The sequence below is a fragment of the Antechinus flavipes genome, chromosome 6, assembly GCF_016432865.1.
Source record: "Antechinus flavipes isolate AdamAnt ecotype Samford, QLD, Australia chromosome 6, AdamAnt_v2, whole genome shotgun sequence".
In the NCBI taxonomy this organism is placed as follows: Eukaryota; Metazoa; Chordata; class Mammalia; order Dasyuromorphia; family Dasyuridae; genus Antechinus; species Antechinus flavipes.
Genome location: NC_067403.1, coordinates 164,337,768 through 164,363,416, shown reverse-complemented (window position 1 = coordinate 164,363,416; position 25,649 = coordinate 164,337,768). Strand labels below are relative to the sequence as shown.

The 25,649-nt window shown below is 35.9% G+C and overlaps 1 protein-coding gene across 4 annotated transcripts in view; it reads left to right on the top strand.

The window, feature by feature from the left end:
• The window catches only part of SHROOM3 (shroom family member 3), a 232,504-nt gene that overhangs the window by 175,030 nt on the left and 31,825 nt on the right, over positions 1 to 25,649 (top strand). For all 4 annotated transcript variants that reach the window (XR_007948130.1, XM_051965075.1, XM_051965073.1 and 1 more), the window contains one exon: positions 17,468 to 17,599. Coding sequence is in view for 3 of the 4 variants with exons in the window: in XM_051965075.1 (XP_051821035.1) it covers positions 17,541 to 17,599 (59 nt within the window). In the remaining variant the exon portion in view is untranslated. The remainder of the gene's footprint in view (positions 1 to 17,467; positions 17,600 to 25,649) is intronic.

Sequence of the window (25,649 nt, the reverse complement as noted above, 5' to 3'; positions counted from 1 at the left end):
AGTTCTGATGTACATCCTGTTCTGTGCTCCAGGAGTTGCATTTAGTATATGATGTTTACTTTAGCATTTTGCTTAGAGACTTTGGCATCATTTCCCTGAGAAATCTGAGAGGAACCAATCATCATTTTGTTTTTCCTAGGTGCCAGGCACCAGGCACATTCCTGCTGCAAAGGTCACTGAGTCCTTCCTCCTGCATGGCCACCTGGAGTAGAAATAAAGGGAATCTAGCTGAGATACCATCTTAAACCTTATAAGAGAATAGAATAGTCTGTCTTGTTGAACCTTGAAAGTAGATGCAAACTCCAGAATGGGACGTAATGGGGACTCTAGAGCTGGAGTTGGAACACCTGGTTCTGCTCCTTCTGACCTGGGAGACCAGAAAAATCACCTCCCATCCTTGGGATCTCATCTGTAAAAATGAGAGAGCATTGAGCTAGATCATTTCCTAGGTCCCTTGTGCTCCAAATCCCATAAATCTTTTTCATACTGTTGCTTTTTACTTTACTTGAGCTTTGAGGTTATTCTTATCTTTCTTTTCTCATATTCACAAGAATGTGATAACCAGATATGATTCCTTCAAATTTTTAGGCAGCCAAAAGTAAGAAACCCACTTTTTTTTTTTTTTGATACATCCAGCTTAAGAATGCTTTTACTTCTAAGGGAAGTATACTCTATTACCAAGCACGAGAGCAGCAGGGATATCGGCAGTGGTCATGAAGCTGGTTTTTCCAGTTTTTCCTTGATGTTTGTTCATTTGAAAGTAAATGAGGAAGCATTCTTTTAATGCTTATTAAGAGTTGTTCTTTCCCAATATTATCATGATAGCTGGATATATGTGTCTGTGTTTTAGCTTTTCTTATTTTTAAATTCTCCCATGGAAATCTTGCATTTCCCCAAATACCCCAAACTTGCAATTTGTCCATCATAATAACATAGATTGAGAGGTGGAAGAGACCTCCTCTGATCCAAGTCATCTATTTTACTGGTGAGGAAATCAAAAGAGAACCATGTTGTCCAAAGTCACAGAAGTGTTGAGGCTGGATTTGAACCTAGGTCTTCTGGCTCTAAAGCCATTGAGAACTTTTCTTATGGCATAATTCTAAACAACTCCTGTATTTTTAAATTTTCACTAGAACAACTTCCTTAATATTTTCATTCAGGTTTCAACTAGATTGAAAAGATTTCATTTCATGAATAATCATAATTGCTTTTGTGTGTTGTCTTTATCCATTAAAATGTCAAATTTTTGAGGGCAGAGATTATACCTTTCTGCTTATGTATGTGCTTAGCTCCATGTGTGCCTTGTAGTGTTAAACAAAGTGCCTGCTTTTGATTATGATCCTCTCTCTGTAGCTGATCTTTCTTTATGACAATCATCACTTTTCCACTGAAGAAAAGAGAAAGAAGTTAAAGGGAGGGAAGCCATTTAAACAAAGTAGATTCATGAAAGAATAGGGAAACTATCTGATAAATGTGGTTGGTTTTAAAACTCACAAAAGATTCGATACTCTGACTTACAAAACCCACTTTTTAACTGTTTAGAAAAGTTTCATTATCTTTACATAAATTTTTAAAAAATGCAAATCTGTAAATTGGCCTTTGAGTTCCCATAAAATCTTCAGAGGAATTTATGAAGTGAATTTATGTACCAGTGGGAGAATGTTGTGTGCTGTATCCTCCTAAACCCCAAATTTGTAGAAGCGGGGAGACACATCATGGTGTTTGTTGTTCAGTCATTTTCAATCCTGTCTGACTTTTTGTATTCCCAATTGGGGTTGTTTTAGCAAAGATATAGGAGTGGTTTGCCATTTCCTTCTTCACTTGATTTTCCAGATGAGGAAACTGAGGCAAACAAGGTTAAGTGACTTGAACAAGGTCAACTAGCTAGTAGCTGTCTGAGGCTATATTTGAAGTCAGGAAGATAAGACTTCCTGACTCCATATCTCCTATGAATCTATGCTTTGATTCAAGGAACTATAAAAATGTCTAATGTCACTAGGCTAGGTACAGATCTTTGGAGCATACCACTAAAGTCCTCCTTCCAAGTAGACAGCATACCATCAGTGACTATTCTTTGAGTCCAGCCAATCTATTGATTCAGATTCAACAAACTGGTCACACCTTTCCTTCTTTTCCACAGAAAAATTTTGCCAAATGCTTTTTAAAAATTTTGTGCATACCGCTGTGCCATGCCATTCTCTGGATTGAATGAAATCCCATGAAGAAAGACAATAAAGTTCTTCTGACACAACCTCTTAATGCATCTATGGGAGCTCATTATTATCACTACTTCCTTTTCTTTAAAAAAAAATTATTTGGACTTCACAGACTTCAACAAACATAAATCTTTCTTTACAAAACAGACTTTTGTGACAAGAAACCATAATATAGTTTTAAAAATACATATTAAATTTAACACAATAGTTCTAACATTTCCCTGCTTGTCTGTGCTCTAGCTGGATTTCCTTTTTTTTTTATTTGCATTTTTTGAAATTCTATTGATTTCTTCTTTTCTTTTTTTGTATCACTGAACTTCATTTTCCCTGTAATTCTACCTCCTTCCACAAAAGTAGAAGTTCTCTCATTACAAAAATATATTTATACTTACAAAATCCACATATTGACCATGTCTGTAAAAACTTGTGTTTCATTCTGCATCCCTAGTTCTTCCTGTATCTGCCAAGAGGTAAAAAGGGTGAGTCATTCTTACTTAGACTTCTAGAATCAGGATTGGTCATTACATTGATTAGAATTCTTAAGTATTGCCAAGTTAATTTTCCTTCACAATGTTATCATCACTATGTAAATTGTCCTCTTCATTCTGTTCACCTCACCCTGTGTTAGTTTACTGAGTCCTACAGATTTCACTGAATATGACCCTTTCATCATTCTTATGCTATTCCAGCTTTTTGTCATCTTTGACAATCCAACGGGAATGAGGTAGAACCTCAGGTCTGTATAAATTGAATTTTTCTTATTTGAAGTATTTTTTTCATATATTTATTCATAGTTTTTCTTTTTTTTGATAATTGCATGTTGCTATTTGACCATTTATCTATTGAGAAATGTTTATTGATTTTTAAATTTTGTAAAGTTCTCCTGAATGTCATGGATATGAGATATTTGTAAAGTAAATTTGCTGTTAACTTTAAAAAAAAAAAATTCCTTTTCCTCTCTTCTCACCTCCCCCATTTCTCAATTTTACTTGTAAATCTTCCTGCATTAATTTTGTTTTGGGAAAAAAAATATATATTGTCTATTTTTTTTCTATGATTCTTTCTCTATCTCTTTATTGGGACACAACTAGCCATAGTTAAGGAATATATCTTCTTCCTTGCTTTTCTAATTTATCTTTTATAATGTTTTTTATATCGAGGGAGAAGCTAAGCTGGGCCTGGAATCAGAAAGATCTGATTTCAAATCAGGTCTAAGACACTTGCTAAATGGAAGTTACCCCTGTTTACGTCAGCTTCCTCATCTGCAAAATAAACTGGAGAAAGAAATGGTAAACCACTCTTCTCCAGTATCTTTGCCAAGAAAACCGAAAATGGGGTCATGAAGAGTTGGGACATGACCAAAGTAATTGAACAACACAATATTCATTTGAAGCTTATTGTGGTAGATAATGTGATTTTTTTTTTTTGGCCTAAAACTAATTTCTGCTGGTGCCAGACTGCTTTCTTTCTAGTTTATCCAAGCTTTTTTTTTTTTCCTTATTAGAAAGTGAATCCTTATCCCAGTATTTTTATTTCTATAAAGGATATTTTGTGAGGTATGGTTGCAATTCTTGTAAGTATATTTGGTTGGTGGACTGTCATTTATTTAATACTCTGTCTGATTGTTTTGAATGGATTTTCTTTTTCTTTCTCTTCCTACTGGATTTTATTGGTAATATAAAAGAAAACTGATGTTTTTGTTGATTTATTATCTTATTTATTTACTGGAGTTATAGCTTGTTGAGTCTTTAGGGTTCTCCCAGTAAACCATCAGGTCATCCAAAAAGTGGTCACTGTGTTTATTTTTTGCCAATGCATTTTCCTTCTGTTTCATTTCTTGACATTGTTGGAGCTATCATTTTTAGAACTCGGTCAAATAATAGTGGTAAAAAGGGATATCTGTTCCTTTGCCCCTGATCTTAAAGGAAAAGCTGCTAGCATTTTTCTGTCACACATAGTATGAGATTTTAGTTTTACATAGATGACACAGAGGATGGAATGCCAGGCCTTGGAGTCAGGAAGAATCATCTTCCTGAGTTCAAATCTAACATTAGACACTTAACAGCTATATGGATCCTAGGCAGGTCACTTACCTTGTGTGCCTCATTTTTTCCATTTATAAAATAAGCTGGAAAAGGAAATAGCATTTTACTTCAGCATCTTTGCCAAGAAAACCGGGAGTCATGAAGAGGCAGACAAGACTGAAAAATGATTTGCAATAATATTATTAAAATATTATTAATAACAATAATATTAATAATTATAATATCAATAATATTAATAATTGCAATATATTTATATGATTCACAATAATGTAATTGACAATATTAAGACCATCTCAACCTGATTTTCTCTTTTTTCCTTACTCAAATCTTCTCCCATGTCTGTTTTTTTACCTTAGTATCTCCTAAGCTTTTGGGATGCTTTCTCTTTGACCTCTTCCTTTTTAGAATGCTTCTCTTTCTCCAAGACACAGCCAAGCACTGCTTTCTCCATAAAGCCCTTCCCAATCCCACAAACTAGCATATTTATATGTATTTATAAATACACATACATCTATTGAAGTAGGAACTGGGCCTGGGATTTCATTTTTTGTAGGGAGTTCCAAATGAATAAATTCTTCGAATGCAAATTAGCACTTTCTCTACTAGTTACTAGTATTAGTAGTTAATAAGTTACTATTAGTAGTTACTAGTAGTAACTACTAGTTAGTCTATTTAGTTATCCTGGAGACTTGAGATGCAAAAGGATGTACCAAGTCTTCCAAGCTCTTGGAGTCACCTCTCTATGCATCCTTGTATAGGTACTTATTGTTTCTCTCATTAGAAGAGAAACTTCTTGAAATGAGGGATTATCTTATTTTTTGTATCCCCAAAACCTACCATCATGCCAGACACATAGTGGGTACTTAATAAATGCTTATTGGTTGATTGATTGTCCCCACTCAATTTCTAAAATTCTGCTCAGCATCTAAACTTGTCCATCTCTTTGTTAGATTCATCTGGATATAAAAAGGACACATTGAGGTCTCCAAGTATTATTATATGTTGTCTTTCTCCCTATTAATTTTTCACTTTATGGTATTTGTATTATGGTAATTTGTGATAAAGCATTTAGTCCATATTGTATTAGTGCATTTTGTGGTATTTTGTGCATATATGTTAAGCACTGATATTATTTCACTTATTTATTTCAGTATTTATGGTTCTTTTAAGCATAATATCACTTTCCAGGTTATTCTTTTTGTCTGAAATCATGATTGGTACCCCTGATTTTTTTTTCTTGTAATTGACAAAGACATGAGAATTCTGTTCTCCTTCCTTTTACTTCTGTGAAAGTATTTATATTGAAGTATGTTCCATATAAGCAGCATATTGTTGGGCTCTGATATCTAATTCTTTCTACCAGTTAATCCTATGCATGATTATGGTTCTGCCTGTTAATTCGGCATTTCCATCATGCCCTCATCTACCTTTTCTTCTTTACTCCCATACTTTGCAATGTAGAAGGAAATGGGGACAAAGACAGACTCATGTGTCTATTCTTACAATCTTTTGCCCATCCTCTCTTTTCTTTGATTCTTGGACATTCTCTCTTTTCTAATTCCTCCATGTGATCCACCCTTTGAAGTAAAAGTTTGTTTTCTTTTTATTCTTTCTCTATGCTTTCTTTCTCTTTTGCACCTCTTTTCCCACTGTTAAGTTTAATGTGTTTCAATACTATCTTCCACTCTTTTTTTCTGATTCACATAAGAGTTAGATGCCTTATGCAAAACAACTGTAACATCTTCCTCCTCATTTCTTCTTTAATATATGCCCTTTCCCTTCCTTTTCTCTTAAAAGGAATAAAACAGCAAAACACCAAACAAAACATCTAGTCCCCCTCTAAGTTGAACTCCCTTTGTGACCACTGAAAAGAGCTAGTCCTCTGATTCTGAGGGAACCTGGGCTATTCATCCCATTTTCTAATAAGAACCACAACATCATTTAATCCTTTTGAAGTAAGTTCTTTCTATTTTCTTTTTTCTCTCTGATTCTACTAGATCTGGGTACTCTTTAATAATTTCTTGAAATGTGGCATCTGTATTTGAGGTTTCGGTTTTGGAGGGTAGTTTGGGTTTTGTTTTGTATTTTGTCATTTGGTCATGATTTTCAGAAGCCTGATGATTTTTCACTGATCTCTCCTTGGCCTATTTTCATTTTTGTGTAATAGTGATTATTTTTGAGAATTAAAAAGCTACCTTACTACTCATCTATCTTTAAACTCTTATTTTGTTCTAATATTTTTTGTTTTGTTTTTTGTTTCATTGAGTTTGGTTTGCTTTATTCTAAGGAATTTACTATTTTGGTAAGATATTTATTTTCTATTCTGAGCTACGCTCTCTTATCCATGAGTTGTTCATTTTACTACCAATTAGTTTTTTTCTCCCACCCACTTTTGTAGTCCTTTTGACGCAAATATTTTTCCCCCTGAGACTTTGTACTTCTGATATTACATTCTTCTGGGTTTACTTCCTGGGTTCCTCAACTCATAGGGTTTATTCATTATGTTTTAAGTTTTCTCCTGTTTACTTATTTCTAGTCTCAATTCTTGCTTTGAGATTTTGTGTCAGGACCAGACTCCATCCTCTTCATTACTTTTGAATGGTTGGACAAAACCCTGTTAGATCCCTTATGCAGCCTGAATGCTATGACTAGTGTCATCATGGATATGATGGCTCCCACTAGTTCGCACCCCCTGCCTTAGTCCCTGGCCTTTATCTCAATCTCCATCTCATTTACAAAATCTCCACTCAGAACTTGCTGCATTACTGACAGACTGTCCTTAAATGGTAGAGAACTCAGTATTTTCAGGCCTTTCTAAGTAGCACCACAGTAGGTGCGTGATCTCTGAGTTAACTCTTTTGTAAATACCAGTGAGCTGAACATTCACAGCCAGTGACTACTTCCTTGTAAAGGGCTTATGGGGACCAACCCTGTTCCCAACTTCTGTTCTGCCAGACCAGGACCAGGATTTTACTTCAGACTTTGTCTTGTAGCATCCCTAGAGCATCTTCATTCAGCGTGCGTCATTCAGACCCAACTCCCATCAACCAAAGCCTTTTAATCTGTTACTAGAATTTGTTCTGGCTTCCCTGGAGCAGCCCTCCCTCAGTGTTGTCAGGCTTCAAGAGTATTTACCTGAATTTATCCTGAGTTTCCAGGAGTAACCTTTCTCCCAATCCCTATTTGCTTCCCTTGATACAGTTCTAAATGGGCTTTAGAAGCTTTTCTCATGTGCTTTCTATTTGCTCTACTTCTGTTTACTCAAATAAGGCAAGTGCTCACATGGAGGTCAGAAGAACAAAAACATAGACATTCAAGATCTCTCTGAAGAACTTTGGACTTAGCTGAGAGACATGGAAGACACTGGCAGGTGACTGCCCAGCATTGCATGCCCCCATCAGAGAAAGCTCTGTGAACAAAGCAAAATTGTGGTCATTCAAAAGAAACATAAGATGTGGAAATTTAAAGCCATCTCCACTCCAAATATTTAATAGACTATCTGTGCCTGATCTGTGGTAGAGGATTCCAAGCTTGTTTTGGTCTGATCATCCATAGTCAGACACACTATACCTTGTCCTTAACATAGTGATGTCATTTCGATCCTTCAAGGACAAAGGACAAAAACCAGTCAACCAATTTAGGATTAGCACTCTTTTCAGATATTTTCTGGAATATGAGTAAACTGGGCTCCTTTGTCACCTCACATATTACCATGTTAGCCAGAGGTTTGAAGCTTTTCTTTTCTAGCTATTCACAGGCTATTCCTTTAAATAATCTAGAATTTTTTGTAGGAATTGAGTCAAGCTTATCCTATAGGATTCAGATCATTATTATCTTCTTTTTTTTTTTTTTGAAAACTAGAGAATTTTCCATTTTCTGCTCTCACAGTAAGTCTTTTATTCTCTAAGAATTTCAAATGGTCACTGCAATGACTCAGCAATCATTCTTTCCAGTTCTTTGAGTAATCTTAATATGTCATTTATCAAGGACATTTGATCTTTTCCCTTTTTTATTATAATTTTACTTACCAAGCCATGTCAGCCATTTTTCTACTTTTCTATTTCAAAGATTATTGGAAGGGAAAACAAATAAAGTGAAAATTGATTAGATCTGACTCCTTAATTATCAATCATCATTGTAATTGCTCCAATTAATTGTTTTTATTTACCCTTATTTGTTGCTTTTCTTTTCTCCAGTATAACTTTTTTTAAAAAATCATACCATTTTATTGACCTTACTTTCCCTCACTTACTCATTCTGAGCTTCAGCAGTGCTGATGCTATGTTTCTTTTAGAGGCAATCAGAAGTACATGACTTGTGTCACATAAGTGTCTGAGTCAGTGCTTTATTCACTGCCCCACTTAGTTGTCCTTCCTTATGCAACAGAACATCCTTTACAGAACATCCCCATATTTTCATATTTGTTTTCTATTATCTTCTCTTGTTTCCATCTTCTGAACTTGTATCTTTTAAATGTAAATTAGTTGGTTGGTGGATTTCTAGATTATCCACATGGGTCTCTTTAGACAATCACTCCATTTCTTCCTTACTAGAATTGTTTATATATACATATGTCTTCAGAATTTTGTTTTTAAGAATTTTTCATCTGTGATAAGACATTATCTCCCAATGTTGCACTCTACCCCTGTCATTGCTACATAGATTATGATTGTTCTTTCCCTAAAAGACAAGATATTCATCATTAAGAATTGATTGTCTCATCACTCAAGCCATACATAGCTATGGATACAACTCCCTGCTATCTTCAGATCCGATTTCTGTGGCTCCCTGGTCACACATAAAAATTCACCACCTATGTGAGGTTAGTGATCCTTCAAACTTGGTAGTTGTCCAAGATTAAATCTATCAGCACATCTCCTCCCTGCAGAACATAGCCATTTCCATATGGAACCAATGTCCCATGCAGAGGTAGGATCTGCTCAAGCAAAGTGCCTTATCCTTATTGAGTATCCTTTCTGTGTTATAGCTAAGTAAACTTCAATTAAATTATTTGTTAGCCTATGAGTGACTAATTTCATTCTAATGTAAGCCTACATTATGAAAGGAGAGTGATTTCTCTTACCAAAGGTAGCAGAAAGTAGATAACCTCTCATTATGAACAAATTAGAGATGTCAAAAGAGAAATTCAATAGCAACCTAATGAGTCACTAAGCTAAATGACTACTGAAGGCATGGAAGCTTCCTTCTGCAATAGATTTCCTTAGAGTTAAGAGAGCTCTCCAGGACTTACTATTGCAAAGCTAGTTGAGTTCATTATATGATAGAAATCGCATATCTGAATTCAGAAAGATTTATTACCATTTCAGCCAATCCCCTGATATAGTTCTGAAAGGGAATGGGTGAAATTCCTAAATTAAATGGGTTTGATAGATTAGATCTATGTGTCATTACCACCATCACACCCATGTCCATATGTTCCCAAGCCCAAGGATCAATGTCTAGAGAACAATTTGGTTTTCAGATAAAAAAGTACAATTATCCAGATGTGGGAAAATCAACTTTGTGAATGAGCAGGTCAGCATTGGGGCAAATACTACTATTGATGCAAATAAGATCTCTAGGGATAATGGGAAAATAGGCATAAAGCCAGTTCCCCTTCTAGTTGAGGAAACAGTGATGATACACTCTCCCAGAAAGAACTTTGCTTGTAACTCCTGAAACAAGAGGTGGATAACATGATCAATAAATCATTTATTGAAATGCTAATATGATTATACTATGAAATCCAACCCTGGGACAGTAGGGGCCCTTTAACCTAACTAAGCCAAGGCCTTCCCATCCTTAGGTGTCCCTTGAAGCTCCCTAACTGTTTAGATAAAAGGGATAACTGGACACTGTCATCCAGACTAATGTATCAGATAATCTCCAAGTCAAGTCAAGTCAAATAAAAAAACATTTATTAAGACCTTAATATATGCCAGTCCTCTAGGGACACAAAAAACAGTCCCTGCTCTAAGAAAGCTTACAGTATAATGGGGAAAGCAATATGCAAGAAACTATGCAAAAATAAGATATAAGCAGGGTAAAATGAAGATAATCTTGGAGGGAAGACAGGAATATTGAGAGAGAGAGAGAGAGAGAGTGTCTGGTTTAAGGAACAGAAAAGTGGCCGATGTCCCTGACTCATAAAGTACCCCACTGGTGCACACCCAAAATTGATATTTCTCATGAAATGGTTTTCTTTTATTACTACATAAATGGTCAGCTTCAATACTGTTCACAGAGTAGCTATCCAGTGAGTGTTTCCTGATTGACTATAATAGTAATTTGCAGAATTCACATTAGATTTCATTTTTATGGCTGTGAGCCTGAGCATCAGGCTGTCCTTGATCAAAGGAAGGCCAAGCAGAAGCAAATTGTATAACATACACTGGAAAATGGTTAAATTGCTCCATCAAACTCAATTTACATTTAATCAGTGCTACCCTTGGTGACACTGACTGTGTTGGGTCAATTCTCTTGAGTACTCATTAGCCTTTTACCCAGTTGATATTTACCATACTTTTAATATACTCAGCTTAATCATAGCTTTAGATTGTCCAAAGAAAAGAAATAATGTTCATTCTAGCATGTTCATATTTCACACATTATTTGCCCTTTTTCTATCAGCACATCTTCAACCTATCTCAAGTTTCCCCTTTTAGGAAGACTTTAGGCTACATCCAGGCAAGACTAGTCATTCGCTTCCTTGCTTAGTTATTTCTTGACCCTTGACCATCTTCACTTTGGCAATTAATTTTAAATAGTCTTGCCCTATTCTTTGTTTTGTATGAGTAAGTCTGTTTATTTCCAACAACATTAGCAAGGGCTAGGCCATAGATTATTTTTATATCATAGATCTCATTTAGGATGATGGAAGTAATGTAGAAAGTACTCAGTAGATAGCTGAATTGAATTGAAACCTCCAAGATAGAAGTGCAACAAAAAATGTTCCCGTCTCTGTGCTATAAGAGTAACATCTCCAGAGAACAGACAGTACAACATTGTGTCAATTGACAATCTAGTTTCATCAACCTCCCCCATTGTTAACTTCCTTGTTTTGTGGTACAGAACAGAACAATAGGACTCTGTTCAAAATTTATGTAAAAGAAAAATTTAGATTGTTGAAAAAGGATGGAGGAAGAAAGAGAGAATATGAAGCAGAGGAAGAGGAGTCATGTTCTTATTTCCCTTATTATACTCAATAATTTTCTGTAGAAAAGATGTCCTTCTAAAAATTCAAGATGTCACAAAATCTAAAGGCATCTGAAATTCTTCAATCAATCAACAGGTTTTTTAATAATCATCTACCATATACCATACACTCTGCTACGACTAAAGATAACAAAGAATTAAATTGTACTCTCTAGAAATTGACATTCCATCACAGGAGATATGTATATGCAGATTTATGTACAGAACATACATATATAAAATTATAAAACAAAGGTAGTGTTGTCAAGTGTCCCATGGAAAATATTGTATAATGAGGTTGAAAAACCAAGCCAGAATCCAGCCAATATAGCAGAGGGCAGAGTTGGAGGATTCATTGCACCCTAAACTTCCTGAAAACTCTATAACCAAAGACCTCCGAGGAGTTTCAGAGACAAAATATTGATAAAAATCTAAGGAGAAACCACCCTTTCAAGCTCAGGATCACAAATCTGAACCACAAGCACATGATTCTTCCACAGGGTAGAACTTGTAGAACAGGTATGGCCAGGATAGCAGAGCCAGACATCAGAAACAAAATAGCAGGACTGGGATTTCGAACTCAGCCCCCAGGGGAGCAAACCGAGTCTTAGAACTGTTGATCACATGAGATGGAAGGAATCTGAAACTTAAAGATTCAGTCCCCAGGCTCAAGAGCCAGTCTAACCTATAAGAGGACATTTCAAATTCAGCCTTGAGGCAAAGAATGGGGCTGTAATACTTGTCCTAATTCCTCAAAGATGGGGTCTGAAACTGTTTACAGACTGACCAACTGTGGTCCTGTGGTTGCCATTCTACTTCAGTGTATTACTGGTGGGCCTATGAATTGGTACAACCATTATGGAAGGCATTTGGAAAAGATTAAACTATGTGTAACTTTCAACCTAGAAATACTACAACTCTGTCAAAACCCTAATTAACCAAAGAAAAAGGAGAAGATCCTGTATGTACAAAAATATATCTGCTTTTTTTGAAGTGGCAAACAATTGGAAACTGAAGTGGTGCCCATCAATTGGGAAATGGTTAAACAAATTATGGCATGTTAAAATTGTTCAATAAGAAGCCATTGAGATTTATTGAATTAGGAGAGTAACATGGTCAGGGCTTCATAAGGAAAGAAATTTGGAAGTAAACCACTGATGTCACTGATGTCCAATAAGGAAATTTCCCTTTGTGAATGCAAATCTGTCCCTGCTGTCCATGTTTTCTCTTCTAATTCAGTGTAAGTTCCTTGAGATCAGAGATCCAGTGTACCTTTCATTTGGGGTGTGTTTCTCCAACAGCACTCCATCTCTATTCCTTTGCACTGGGTGTTTCTGATACTTAAAATGAATTCCCTCTTCACCTCTGCCTTTTGTATTTTTTGTTTTCCTTTAAGATTCACTCAAATGCCATCTTCACAACTCCTTTCCTGCTTCTCACCCATATCATGCAATTGCTAGTGCACTCCTTCTCCAAACTAGTATTGTTTCCATTTTATTTTCATTTTTTAAAAAGCTTATTTTGACAAGCATTTATTATTTCTACCTCCCTCTAAATCTCCATCCCCTCTCTTAAGTGAGACAATTTAAAAATCTAGTAACAAATTCCGTCCAGTAAAACTAATTCTTACATTGGTTATATTTCAAATATGCATATTTTCAAACTAAATTTTAATTTTATCACTTGTCTGGCAGAAGAAATGTGATATGATTTAACTTCAGCCTTCTTTCAAAGTTGTTTTTCTCTTTGATATTGTTGTCATTGAATATATTGTTTTCTGAGTTCTACTGACTTTGCCTCAGATCATAATTCTTCCTGATTTTCTCTAAAACTATGCCATTTCTATATAATATTCCATTATATTATATGCCCTAATTTGTTTAACCATTCTCCAGCAAATAAAGAATACTTGCTTTCTGTTTGAAGTTTCTTTTTTTTCTTTCTTTCTTCTTTCTTTTTCTTTTTCTTTTTTTTTTTTTTTTGGCAGAGGCAATTGGGATTAAGTGACTTGTCCAGCGTCACACAGCTGTTAAGTGTCTGAGGTTAGATTTGAACTCCTGACTTCAGGACTAGTGCTCTATCCATTGCACCACCTAGCTACTCCTTGTTTGAAGTTTCTATGAAAAGTTCTGCTAAAAATATTTTTGTAATATAGATCTTTAATATAATCAAAATTGTTTATACTCTGTTTTTTAGTCAAACTCCTTCCCTATCCATAGATCTGAAAGGTAATTTCTTCCTTGTCCTTTAATTTATTTATGATGTCTGTTACCATTTATGCCTGTCCCATATCCATTCAGAAATTATCTTGATGTGATATGAGAGGTTGATCTGTACCCAATTTCAGTCAAACTACTTTTCTATTTTCCCAGTATTTTTCTCCAATAATGATTCTTTACCCCAGCAACTGGAATCTTTGGGTTTTCTGAACCCTAGGCTACTGTGTTTCTCTATTTTGCTTTACCTAATTTGCTCTTCTGATCAATCTCTTTTAATCAGTATCAAATCATTTTTTTTTTAGTTTACAGATTATAATAGACTTTAAGATCTGTTACTAATAGGCTTCATTTTTTTTTTGTTATTATTCCTGAGGTTTTTGAACTTTTGTTTCTCTGAGTTTTGTTATTTTTTCTAATTGTATAATTTAATCCCTTTGTAATTTGAATGGAATGGATAAATGTAGTTATTGTCATTTTTATTATTGACATGACCTACACATGAGCAATTAATATTTCTATAGTTATTTAAGTCAGTTTTTATTTCTGCAAATAATGTCTTATAGTTGCATTCTGGTTTGGAATATCTTGGATAGATTGACTCTAAAATTTTATGTCTCCTGTAGCTATTTGGTGTGCCATTTAAAAAAAATTCTTTGGCATTTGATATGTCATTTCCTTTTTAGTTCTGGCTTTTGTTAATAATATAAATACATTTTATGTTTATGTGTAAGGATTTATATTCTACAACCTTGTTGAATTTATTGTTTCAGTTCATTTTTTGTTTGATTCCAGGGTTTTCTACAAAAGCAGTAACTATGTTTTCCCTTTGCTGCTTCTGCTTGTTTCCTCAATTTCTCTTTCTCATTAAATTCATAAGTAAACATAGTCCACTCAACTGGAAACAAAACAAGATGCCCTAACTTTGAGCCTGTCTTGAAATGGAGGACTCACCCATTATTTTACTATTATCTGGCTCAGTATAACTTTCTTCTATCACCATTCCAGTATTTAAAAGTAGAAATGTTTCTCCTCCAGATTCTTAAGTTTTGTCTATTTTCTTTTCTTAAGTCATCCTTTTCTCGGTGCTCTAATTGAGTGCACATGGTCAGTGTAAGTACATAAACAAAATTTTACTGAGTTAATGAGGCAATCTCTATGTTCAGTTTTGTACAGTTGACGTCAATCAACGGTGCAATCTCATGTTACTCAGGGAGCTTGGCAGAAATTTAAAAGATCAAATAATCTCTTTTCAGCGCTCCCTTCTGTAATCTCCATCCCTATTCCTCAGGCCTCTCTTGTCAGAACTGAGACTTAAATTGAGGTGGAACTGAACAGATTAGACTAGAAAAAGGCAGTAACTATAGACTCAAGTGAGGTTTGAGGGCAGAACAACAAGTAAGACTAGGGGAAGTTATTTTAGGAAAAACCATAAGGGAACACAAGCTTCAAACAAGTGGTTGCTTCTTCCAAGGCAAAAATCTTCTCTGGGGTCAATAGGTAGAAATCTTTACACTTGCCCTTTACATGAAGCAGCTAAGAGCCATAGTGGATAGATAGGGGACTGGCCCTGGGTCCAAGAAGACCAAATTCTTTCTGACACTACTACCAATCACATACTAGCTGTGTAACCCTGAGTCATTTAACCACCATATGCTTCAAGTTTCTTCACTCGTATGGGATAGTAATAGTAATAGCATCTCCAAATACATGCAAAGATAGTTTTCAACATTCACCCTTTGCAAAACCTTGTGTTCCAAATTTTTCTCCCTCTCCCCTCCCCAAAACCAGAAACAATCCCATATAGATTAAACAAGCAATGCCCCTAGGCAGCTAGGTGGCACATTGGATAGAGCATTAGGACATAGTAAGTACTTTAAAAATGTTTATTTTGGGGCAAATAAGTGACACAACCCTGAAGTCAGGAGGACCTGAGTTCAAATCTGGTCTCAGACACTTTCCTAGCTATGTGACCTTGGACAAGTCACTTAACCCCAATTGCCTCCGCAAAAACAAACAAACAAAAATGCTAGCTATTATTATTCTTTAGCAGAGATTACTAACTTTATCCTAATGTTTATCCCTTTTCCACTCCTCTAATACTAGGTCTTTGGTAGGAATAGTAGTATAAAGCAGATTTGTGAAGGCAGGAGTTATGTGATTTCACAATCAGAAGAATCAAGTAATTTCCATCTTTGTTATTTACTAGCTGTAGTAAATTCTGGACAAATATTGAGTTGCCTTGAGTCTCAGCTTAGCCAGTAGTAAAATAAAAATGCTTATCCTGCCACTACCAACCTCATAATGTACTTATGAAGATGAAATGAGAATGGATATGTAGTGTGGTGGGCATAGTGCCTTCCCCTCCTCTCTCATTTTCCTCAAGGTTAAAGCTCTTTGTCAGACCCATTCAGAAATATAGTGTTTTTTTTTTCATTTATGATAAGAAACCAAACCCTACCTTTCTATTTATTTGAGTACAACTAGTCAATATGCAATTGTCCTATAGTCACCAAACAATTCTAGGTTTTAAAGACTCCCCAACTATCAAAATTCTTATATCATTCCTATGTTATGATCCTGGGAAATAGTTGAATTATCCTTTTTTTCTTTTGAGTACATACCTTTTTTCTGAGGATATCCCTTTTTAGTGTTTCTCATAACAATTTTTTTTTCATTTTTAGTTTTGTTTTGGTTTGTTTTTTTTGCAAGACAATCAGGGTTAAGTGACTAGTAAGTATCTGGTGTTTGAGGCCAGATTTGAAGGCCAATCCTCCTGACTCCAAGGCCAGTACTTTATCCACTGTACCATCTAGCTGCCCCTTCTTTCCCATTTCCCAACTGAGCCAGTTGTCCAAATTAGAAAGAGGCATTTTATGTAAGGAAAGTTTTATAAGCCATAAAGCATAATTAAAATGTCAATTTATTCATAGGCCAGTCGAATTTCATTTAGGGCTGGTGATCTAAACATGAGAATAAGACCATTCTATGAAAGGGAATGTGGAGGTACAACTTTAAAAAATAATGAAACTAGAAAATCTTATCTTTGAGAGACACAAACAGGCGCAACATGAGTATCATTAGCAAAAATGCCTAATGTCCAATGGCAGTCCAAGAAAACTGACATACTTCCATGTCTGAGATGGGCAGATGGCAGAGGTTCAGCGAGATGGAACAGTCTAGTATAGCATCAATGACCAAATTCATTCTTCTGCATCTCAGTCTACAACTACAACCATAGCCATTTTCTCCCTTTTTAAAAAAAAATTTGACTTTAGGTCCAAAGTTAAAGTCATTAGAAAACAAAAGTAAGGGCAATTTTGCAAACCAGAGGACCAGCATGAGGTCAATTCCCATTAACCTAAAGAGAAAGGAAGCCTGGTACTCAACTAGCTGCTTTCCCTTACCTGATTCTTGTCAGAAATTTGAAATGATGATAATATTTTTATTAATCCAATAGAAAGAAGGAACTCAACTTCTCTGTAAACAATAATTTATCTTCCCAGGACTAAGAAATAAACATTATTATTTGCATATTTTGCCCATCAAACAGTTTGAAGCCAAATGATAGCGATTGATGAAAATAACAATATTTCAAGCAGCTTGGCCATTTGAAGATGTATCAAGTAGGAGCTATAAGAGAGTCACTGGTAGAAATATTTTCTAGATCCTTTATAAGTATTGTTGCCTTGAGATATGCCGGCTTAAACTTTTAAATTCATTTAGCCTTCCCAAAGAGTCTATGTTATAAATGTTGCTGACACCGCAGTAATGTCTTTTCCATCTCTCTTACCAGGTGCAGTAAACTTGTGAGCCGACCACACTCCTGGCATTCAGCCAAATCTGGAGAGGACCAGACTGATGCCAGCATGATGCAAATATCTCAGGGCACGATTGGTACTCCTTGGCACCAAAATTATCATTCCAGGTTTGTAGCAGCTGGGATTGAGTGGACTCAAAGAATGACAGCAGGGTTTCTCTCCCAGTGATGTTCCCAGAAAGGAACATTTTCTTTTCTCCTTGTCCCCCTTACTCCATCATTACTAGCCTGTGACCTTTTCTCTCTTCAAAAGATTATACTTCCTCAAGGCTATCCACATCCAGAGAAAGAATTGATGGAGTCTGAATGCAGATCAAAGCACACTATTTTCACTCTTTAATTTTTTTAATGTTTCTTTTATCTCATGGTTGTTTCTTTCACAACATGATTAATAATTAATATATGTTTTACCTGATAGATACATATACACATATATATGTAAATATACACACACACACATACACACATATACATAGTACAAATATTGAGATTACTTATAGTGTTAAAGAGGGGAAATATATATATATATATATATATATATATATATTTTTTTTTTTTTTTGCTGAGGCAATTGGGGTTAAGTGACTTGCCCAGGATCACACAGCTAGGAAGTGTTTAAGTGTCTGAGGCCAGATTTGAACTCAGATCCTCCTGATTTCAGGGCTAGACTTCTATCCACTGTACCACCTAGCTGCCCTGCTGTAAATATTTTTAAAGGTTATACTTTATGTATGCTGAGGAATTATCCTTCTGGCCTCTCTCCTTCCTCTAATCCCTCCCTCTGAAAAACTTAATATATGAGCAGAAACTAATGTTAAATCTGTCCCTAGTGAAGGAGGCAGGGAATCCAGAATCATTCCAATCTCTGAGCACTCATTTGTGGGATCTATATATTTTCAGATTATCTTGTTTCTCCATTGAATTATTTTTTAAAACTACTAGAAAGAACAGCAAACAGAAACTTTCCTCCCTGGAAAAGCCTATTTGCTGAGGGGAATACTACCAAATTTTGGCTTACAAATGACATCTTTATTCTTTATTTCAAAGAGAAAATTAAAGATGCTTAGTGTGCTGGAGTAAAAAAAAAAAAACTCATTTTTTTATTAGAATGTTCTTTTTAATCTATTATACTCCCAACTCTGCTCTTTTTTCCCCCACCCTACTTTATTTCCCTTTTTTTTCCTCTTTATCCTTTCTCATCTCCTTACTTTTTAAGTCAGGGGTCCTCAAACTATGGCCGGCGGCCAGATGCGGCAGCTGAGGACGATTATCCCCCTCACCCAGGGCTATGAAGTTTCTTTATTTAAAGGCCCACAAAACAAAGTTTTGTTTTTACTATAGTCCGGCCCTCCAACAGTCTGAGGGACAGTGAACTGTCCCCCTATTTAAAAAGTTTGAGGACCCCTGTTTTAAGTCATGGCTTATTTTGTGGTTGGCCTATGAATGAAAGGATCTTATATGTCAGTCAGCAAATATTTAAGCACTTACTATATGCCAGATGCTATTAATAGGACTATTGCATAATTGTGAAAAGCTAGAGAGATATGGACTCATAGATTTCTATCTGGAAGTCATCTTATAGATCTAAGGTAATCAAGTCCAACAGAAAAGCATGAAACTTACAGAAATTAGGTGACTTGCTTATGGTTACAAAGCTAAAAAAATGTCTTAGGTAGCATCTGAACAGAATGTACTTCTGACCCCAGGTCTAGCATTCTGGCCACTGGAACATTCTTCCTCTTGAATTAAATGAGTTTCACAAAGCTATTGACAAAAAACTCCAAGACAAATCTCTAATTATCCCAATTTGTGCTTGTAAAAAACCAAAATGATGTCTTCCCAGTGAAATAATAGGAAAGCTTTTTATCCAAATTTCTTAAGGTCATATAGCAAGTTAGGAGTCCACATAGGAATTAAAAGCCTTTCTCTTAACATTGCTAGCATTTCATTCTCCACCATACTATTATCTAGTATTTTCTAGACCTGGCATTAAATGTTGCATCAAGTAGGTACCTACGAATTTGTCAGATTTAATGCAACTTGAGAAAAATTGTTTAATGGTAATTTTTTTTTTAATTTTCAAAAGATATGTGTGGATAATTTTCAACATTAACCCTTACAAAACCCTGTGTTCCAACTTCCTCCCCCTTCTCCCCACCACCTCCTCTAGACAGCAAGTAATCCAATATATGTTAAACATGGTAAAAATATATGTTAAGTCCAATACACGTACACATATTTATACAATTATCTTGCTGCACAAGAAAAATCAAATCAAAAAGAGAAAAAAATGAGAAAGTAAAATGCAAACAAATAACAACAAAAAGAGTGAGAATACTATGTTTTGTCCCACACTCAGTTCCCATAGTCCTCTCTCTGGGTATAGATGGCTCTCTTCATCACAAGGTCATTGGAACTGGTGTGAATCGTCTTAATGGTAATATTTTTTTAAAAATACAATAAGAAGAGACAGCTCCAAGCTTCTAATAAGGCTTAAAACTGAAGCATGGAAGATGGACTGAACACATTTTTCTGAGAGAGGAGGGGGAACAAGGCATGGAAATCCAAGAACCATGCCAACCTCCTTGCTAAGATACGCTTAATGCAAGCCAACATTCCTTATCTCTGTTGCTTCTGCAACCGGCCACCTCCCAAAGAGAAATAAATCCAAATTCCCACATAAAATAAAGGGCTCAGACAGCAGGGAGGCCTTGCCCATTGGAGTACAGAGTCATTTTGATGAGAGTCTTTAACTAAAATCACGATGGTTTCTGACAGTCTTCTATGGGTGATGGGGCTCAGTGGGAGATTCCCAAAAGTTAATATTTACCATCTTTGAGGGAAAATGGTTTTGTTTGCCTGTTATTTTGCTTAAATATGATTTGGTCTCTTCTCCATTCCCTAACATTTCTTGTTCATCTCTCCTCTTCATAAAATAACTTTTTAATTTATTTGTCCCCAAAAGAGAGGGCCAAATCTCAGCTCCCAAAAGCATTAGATGTACATCAGAGGAAGTTCTGACTCAGTTCTCTAACTAGGAATCTGAGTGAACTAGAATCAGATAGTTGTCTGATTATTCAGGGGGCCTGATTTAAAGACTCAAAAGAGGGGGTGATTATCACTTAGCTAAAATTCCAGTGGGAGTTCAAAGGAAATATTTTTCAATTTTGGTTTTTGTTTATGAACAAAGCGAATATAAATAAATTTAAGGTGACCCACATAAATGAAGATCATAAAACTGCCATGGGTTAGGGGTATACTTTAGCTAATGTATGATTGTACTTTAGCTAATGGATGTTGAGCACTGGTATACTACCTCCCTGTTCATCTTAGATAGGGGCCAAGACTGAAAACAGGTCAATAAGTTGAGAGAATGGACTTTATTCAGTCTATCAGGATAGCATTTGGTTGGTAGGAAAATAGAATTTATAATATATCCTCTTCACCATCCATATTTCCTTCTATCTATCACTTTCCCTCTTGAGTTTCTGAAGTAGGAACTTGTCCACTAAAATGGATGTGAATAATCAATTGCTATTGTTTTAGTTATGGCTGACTCTTCATGACCCCATTAAGGGTTTTCTTGACAAAGACACTAGAGTAGTTTACCATTTCTTTCTCCAACTCCTTTTATAGATGAGGAAACTAAGGCAAATAGGGTTAGATGACTTGCCCAGGGTCACTGGCAAATACATACAGCTGAAAGCAGTATGTCTGAGGCCAGATTTGAATTCTGAAAGATCAGTGTTCCTGACTCCATGCCAGGTACTCAGTCCACTGCGCCATCTAGATAGCTTGTGCTTAAAGTGATTTTTTTTAAAAAAATAGAATAGCATTTCCCTGCTATAAGAAATAATCCCTTTCTCGGGGCACATAAGCTAGCTGTTCTGCATCTTCAAGAGTTTCCTGGGACGGTGAAAAGGTTAGTGAGTTCTGGGTATCAGAGATTGGACTTGAATCTAAGTCATCTAATCTTTTTTTTTTTTTTTTTAAATGTAATTGACCTCTTTAGCAGTCTGGTAAGTGTTATAGACCCTTTCTCAGAAATATGTTTTTGAATGTTTGAAGGATATTCTAAATTTCAGTTAGAGGCTAGTCAAAATAAGGCTATCATTTTCCTGCCATCTATACTCATAGATCCTCTATAATCTCTCCATGGAGCCCTGGAGAGAATCTGTGAACCCCAATTTAAGAGCCTCTGACCTAGTGCAACCCTTTTCCTTTATATATCAGTTGGAAGGAAAGTCAGAGCTCGGCATTAGGGGATTCTTATTTTCCTTTTTTTCTCAGATATCTGGAGATGATTTGACAAGTGTCTGTCCCAACTTTCCCCACCATCTCTACCCCTTCTCATTTAGCTGCCCATTCATTTCTAGAATAGCTTTTCTTATTACAACAACTTGTTAGTTCAAAAGCACCATGTGGGGTGGGGTTACAGAAAGAAAAGCTCACATTACCTCAAAAGCTACAATAGAGAAATCTGTATTCTCTCCCATCACCCAGCACAAATCATCCTGTAATCCTTTCATTTCATGCTGAAGGCTTTCTATGATAGCAACGGTAGTTCTGGCAGATGGCCCCATCCCAGCCTGCTTGGAACCCAGCTGCCAGGACTGCTTTTAGCTGGATATACTTGCCAGGCACATTTCCAAGGCACACCAGTGGCATCTAGTGGTCTAGCGGTCACATCAGTGGATGGTCATTATCCTTCTTTTGCCAAACCTTAGCCCTCACTCAGGAACTTAGTTACAGAAGGAGACGGGATAAGGAAGGTGCTGTGGAGGGTGGAGGACAGAATGTTAAGGATATATGCATACAAGCTGGAAAATAGAGTGCCTACAACTTATGTTTGGTATTTCACTGAAATGATCCTTTAATATTCCCTTTATCAAGTCAATTAGTCAATAAACATTTATTAAGCACCTACTATTCTTCAGAAACTTTAGTGTAGACCCAATGCAAAAATTCATTAATTCATTAAGCATTTATTAAGTACTTACTCTATATCTGATATTTCATTAGACAATGGACAAAACCAAACTATTTCTTTCTGAAAGAAATTTACATTCACTGATTGTACTTAAGATAAGCCAACATTTTTTAACACTCTCCCATGATTTCATAGATCTTCATGGTCTAGATTGCTAGTCTCGAAGGGGATGAAGTGGTATCAGTGGAAAACAACTGTGAAAGGAGCAGTCCCTAAATTCAAGCAGCATTATCCCAAGATAGAATCATACCATGGAGTGTTTGTATATGTGTGTGCATATGCTCGAGAGAAAGGAAGGAAGGAAAGAAGGACTTTTCATAGAATTTTCATTATCACATTTTATCCTCATAATCTTGTTAATTAGGTATGGCAGGAAATGATTTATATAGCCATAAACTGACACTCAGAGATGTCAGCTGACTTGTCTAAGATCATATAGTTAACTAATCTCTTAACTTACCCTTCCCCTTCCATCATTTGCCATCATACCCTTATGGAAATGCCCAGGACCCTGAACTCAAGAGGCTTGAGAATAGGAATATCCCTAAAATGCACTGCTTCCAGTGCAGACCCCCAAAAGCCTTTTCTAAATCTCTATCTAGAAGGGGCCTGCAGCCCTTGCTCTTGACTATCAATACCAGATGCTGACCAATTACCACCAGTAACAGATCAGTGACAGTACCGCTGGACCATCAATTCTGCTTCCATCCTAGACCATCACAGTCATCATCCTGTGAGGCAGCCCTCAAGGAGAATGAGGCCAGATCTCTGGCATGCAGTTATTAAAAACCAGAAAAGAAAGTTTTTGTCATTAATGTCCTTGCCCCTGTCAAATGGTTCAACATGAGAGACTGATCATTTTATCAGTGGAAATGGCACTAAAGAAGAGGCAACTGCTTTATCTCTGTACCCTAAGAAGCATGGAACCTGGACTTCTCTATCTGATGCAAACCCACAACCTTCTCTTTGTGTTGTATGACATATTGGAATGTGATCTCCCTGAGAACACAAACTGTCCTTCTTTTCCATTTGTGACTCCTGAGCTTAACTCAATACTGTGCACATAGTCAGTGCTTGCTTAATTTTTTTTTTTATCATATAAGAACCAGTTGTATAATTTATTCAGTCATATTCAGGAAGTAACCAAGAAAAATGGGGAAAAGGACTGTGTGGGGAAGGAGGGAGGGAGGAAAGGAAAAAAGTTAAGAAGGAACAGAGGGAGGAAGGAAGGAATTATAAATCACATGGAAGATCATATGTTGGTACAGAATATAGAAGTAAATATCCAACAAGAAATGCCAGGGTTTTATCTGGTAGATTGCCTATTAATCTGAAGGTAAATAGCATCTCTTATCATGGGCCTCTTGCCATTGACTTGAAATATTGTCTTTTTTTTTTTTATAGCTTTTTATTTACTAGATATATGCATGGGTAATTTTTCAGCATAGACAATTGCAAAACTTTTTGTTCCAACTTTTCCCCTACTTCCCCCCATCCCCTCTCCCAGATGGCAAATTGACCAATATATGTTAAATATATTGAAGTGTAAGTTAAATACAATATATGTATACATGTCCAAACAGTTATTTTGCTGTACAAAAAGAATTGGACTTTGAAATAGTGTACTATTAGCCTGTGAAGGAAATCAAAAATGCAGGCGGACAAAAATAGAGGGATTGGGAATTCTATGTAGCGATTCGTAGTCATCTCCCAGAATTCTTTCGCTGAGTGTAGCTGGTTCAGTTCATTACTGCTCTATTGGAACTGATTTGGTTCATTTCATTGTTGAAGAAAGCCAGGTCCATCAGAATTGATCATCATATAGTATTATTGTTGAAGTATATAATGATCTCCTGGTCCTGCTCATTTCACTCTGCATGAGTTCGTGTAAGTCTCTCCAGGCCTTTCCGAAATCATCCTGCTATTTGTTTTTTACAGAACAGTAATATTTCATAAAATTCCTATACCATAGTTTATTCAGCCATTCTCCAATTGATGAGCATCCACTCAGTTTCCAGTTTCTGGCCACCACAAAGAGGGCTGCCATAAACATTCTTGCACATACAGGTCCCTTTCCCTTCTTTAAGATTTCTTTGGGATATAATAGTAACATTGTTGGATCAAAGGGTATGCACAGTTTGATAACTTTTTGAGCATAGTTCCAAATCGCTCTCCAGAATGGTTGGATCCATTCACAGTTCCACCAACAATGTATCAGTGTCCCTGTTTTCCCACATCCCCTTCAACATTCTGCATTATCTTTCCCTGTCATTGTAGCCAATCTGACAAGTGTGTAGTGATATCTCAGAGGAACATTGTCTTGATCAGAGTAGCTAAGACTTTCACAGTTGAGCGTTATACAACCTTGCCATTACTATGTTCAGTGTTCTCATGTCTCTGCTCACTTCATCTATTTATTAACATAATTACATTTTTTCATGATAGTTTTTCTTTTCTTTCTTTTTTTCTTAAACTATTTTATTATTTCTTGCATCCCATTTTCCAAATGAAGAGTTGATAAAGCATTATTATCTTAATTTTTTTGCCCAAGTCCCATTGTATGTTTCTAACAGATGAAGGGGGAAAGCAATGGTTTTCTGAACATCATTACTTGTATTGTCATAATCTCCCCCAGTTGTATGGTGTAATATCATTGCAGAATGTTCACATTGTATCTAAGACTCAAAGCCCAAAAGAGGTCTCACTGTTTATATATCCATAAGTATATATCAATAGCGGTACTTCTGTGTAAGGGGAGTGATACAGTATCTAAGTTCTGCATGCAGCTTTTAAAATCCCAAAGTTATCTTGGAAGAAGAAACAAGATGACTTTTGGAATACTTGACTCCTTGAGCTAGATGAAGACTTTGTACTAGACACTGATCCCAAGAACTTCTGATTCCAACTTTCCAGGTCATCTAAAAACTAGGAATTCTGTAGGGTTGGAGGCTTTCTGTGGGGAGACTGAAAATGAATAACAGAGCTCTTTGAGTCACCCAAGCAACTACCAACCTTTTTTAGTAGGCACTATGCTAGTTTCTGGGAACATGGAGGCAAAAAGAAAAAAAAAAAAATTAGTTCCTTCCCTCAATGGCTTACATTCTGTCATGGGAAGTAATATATGGCACTGTGATACAATGTGGAAAAAATACTTGATTTAGAATCAGG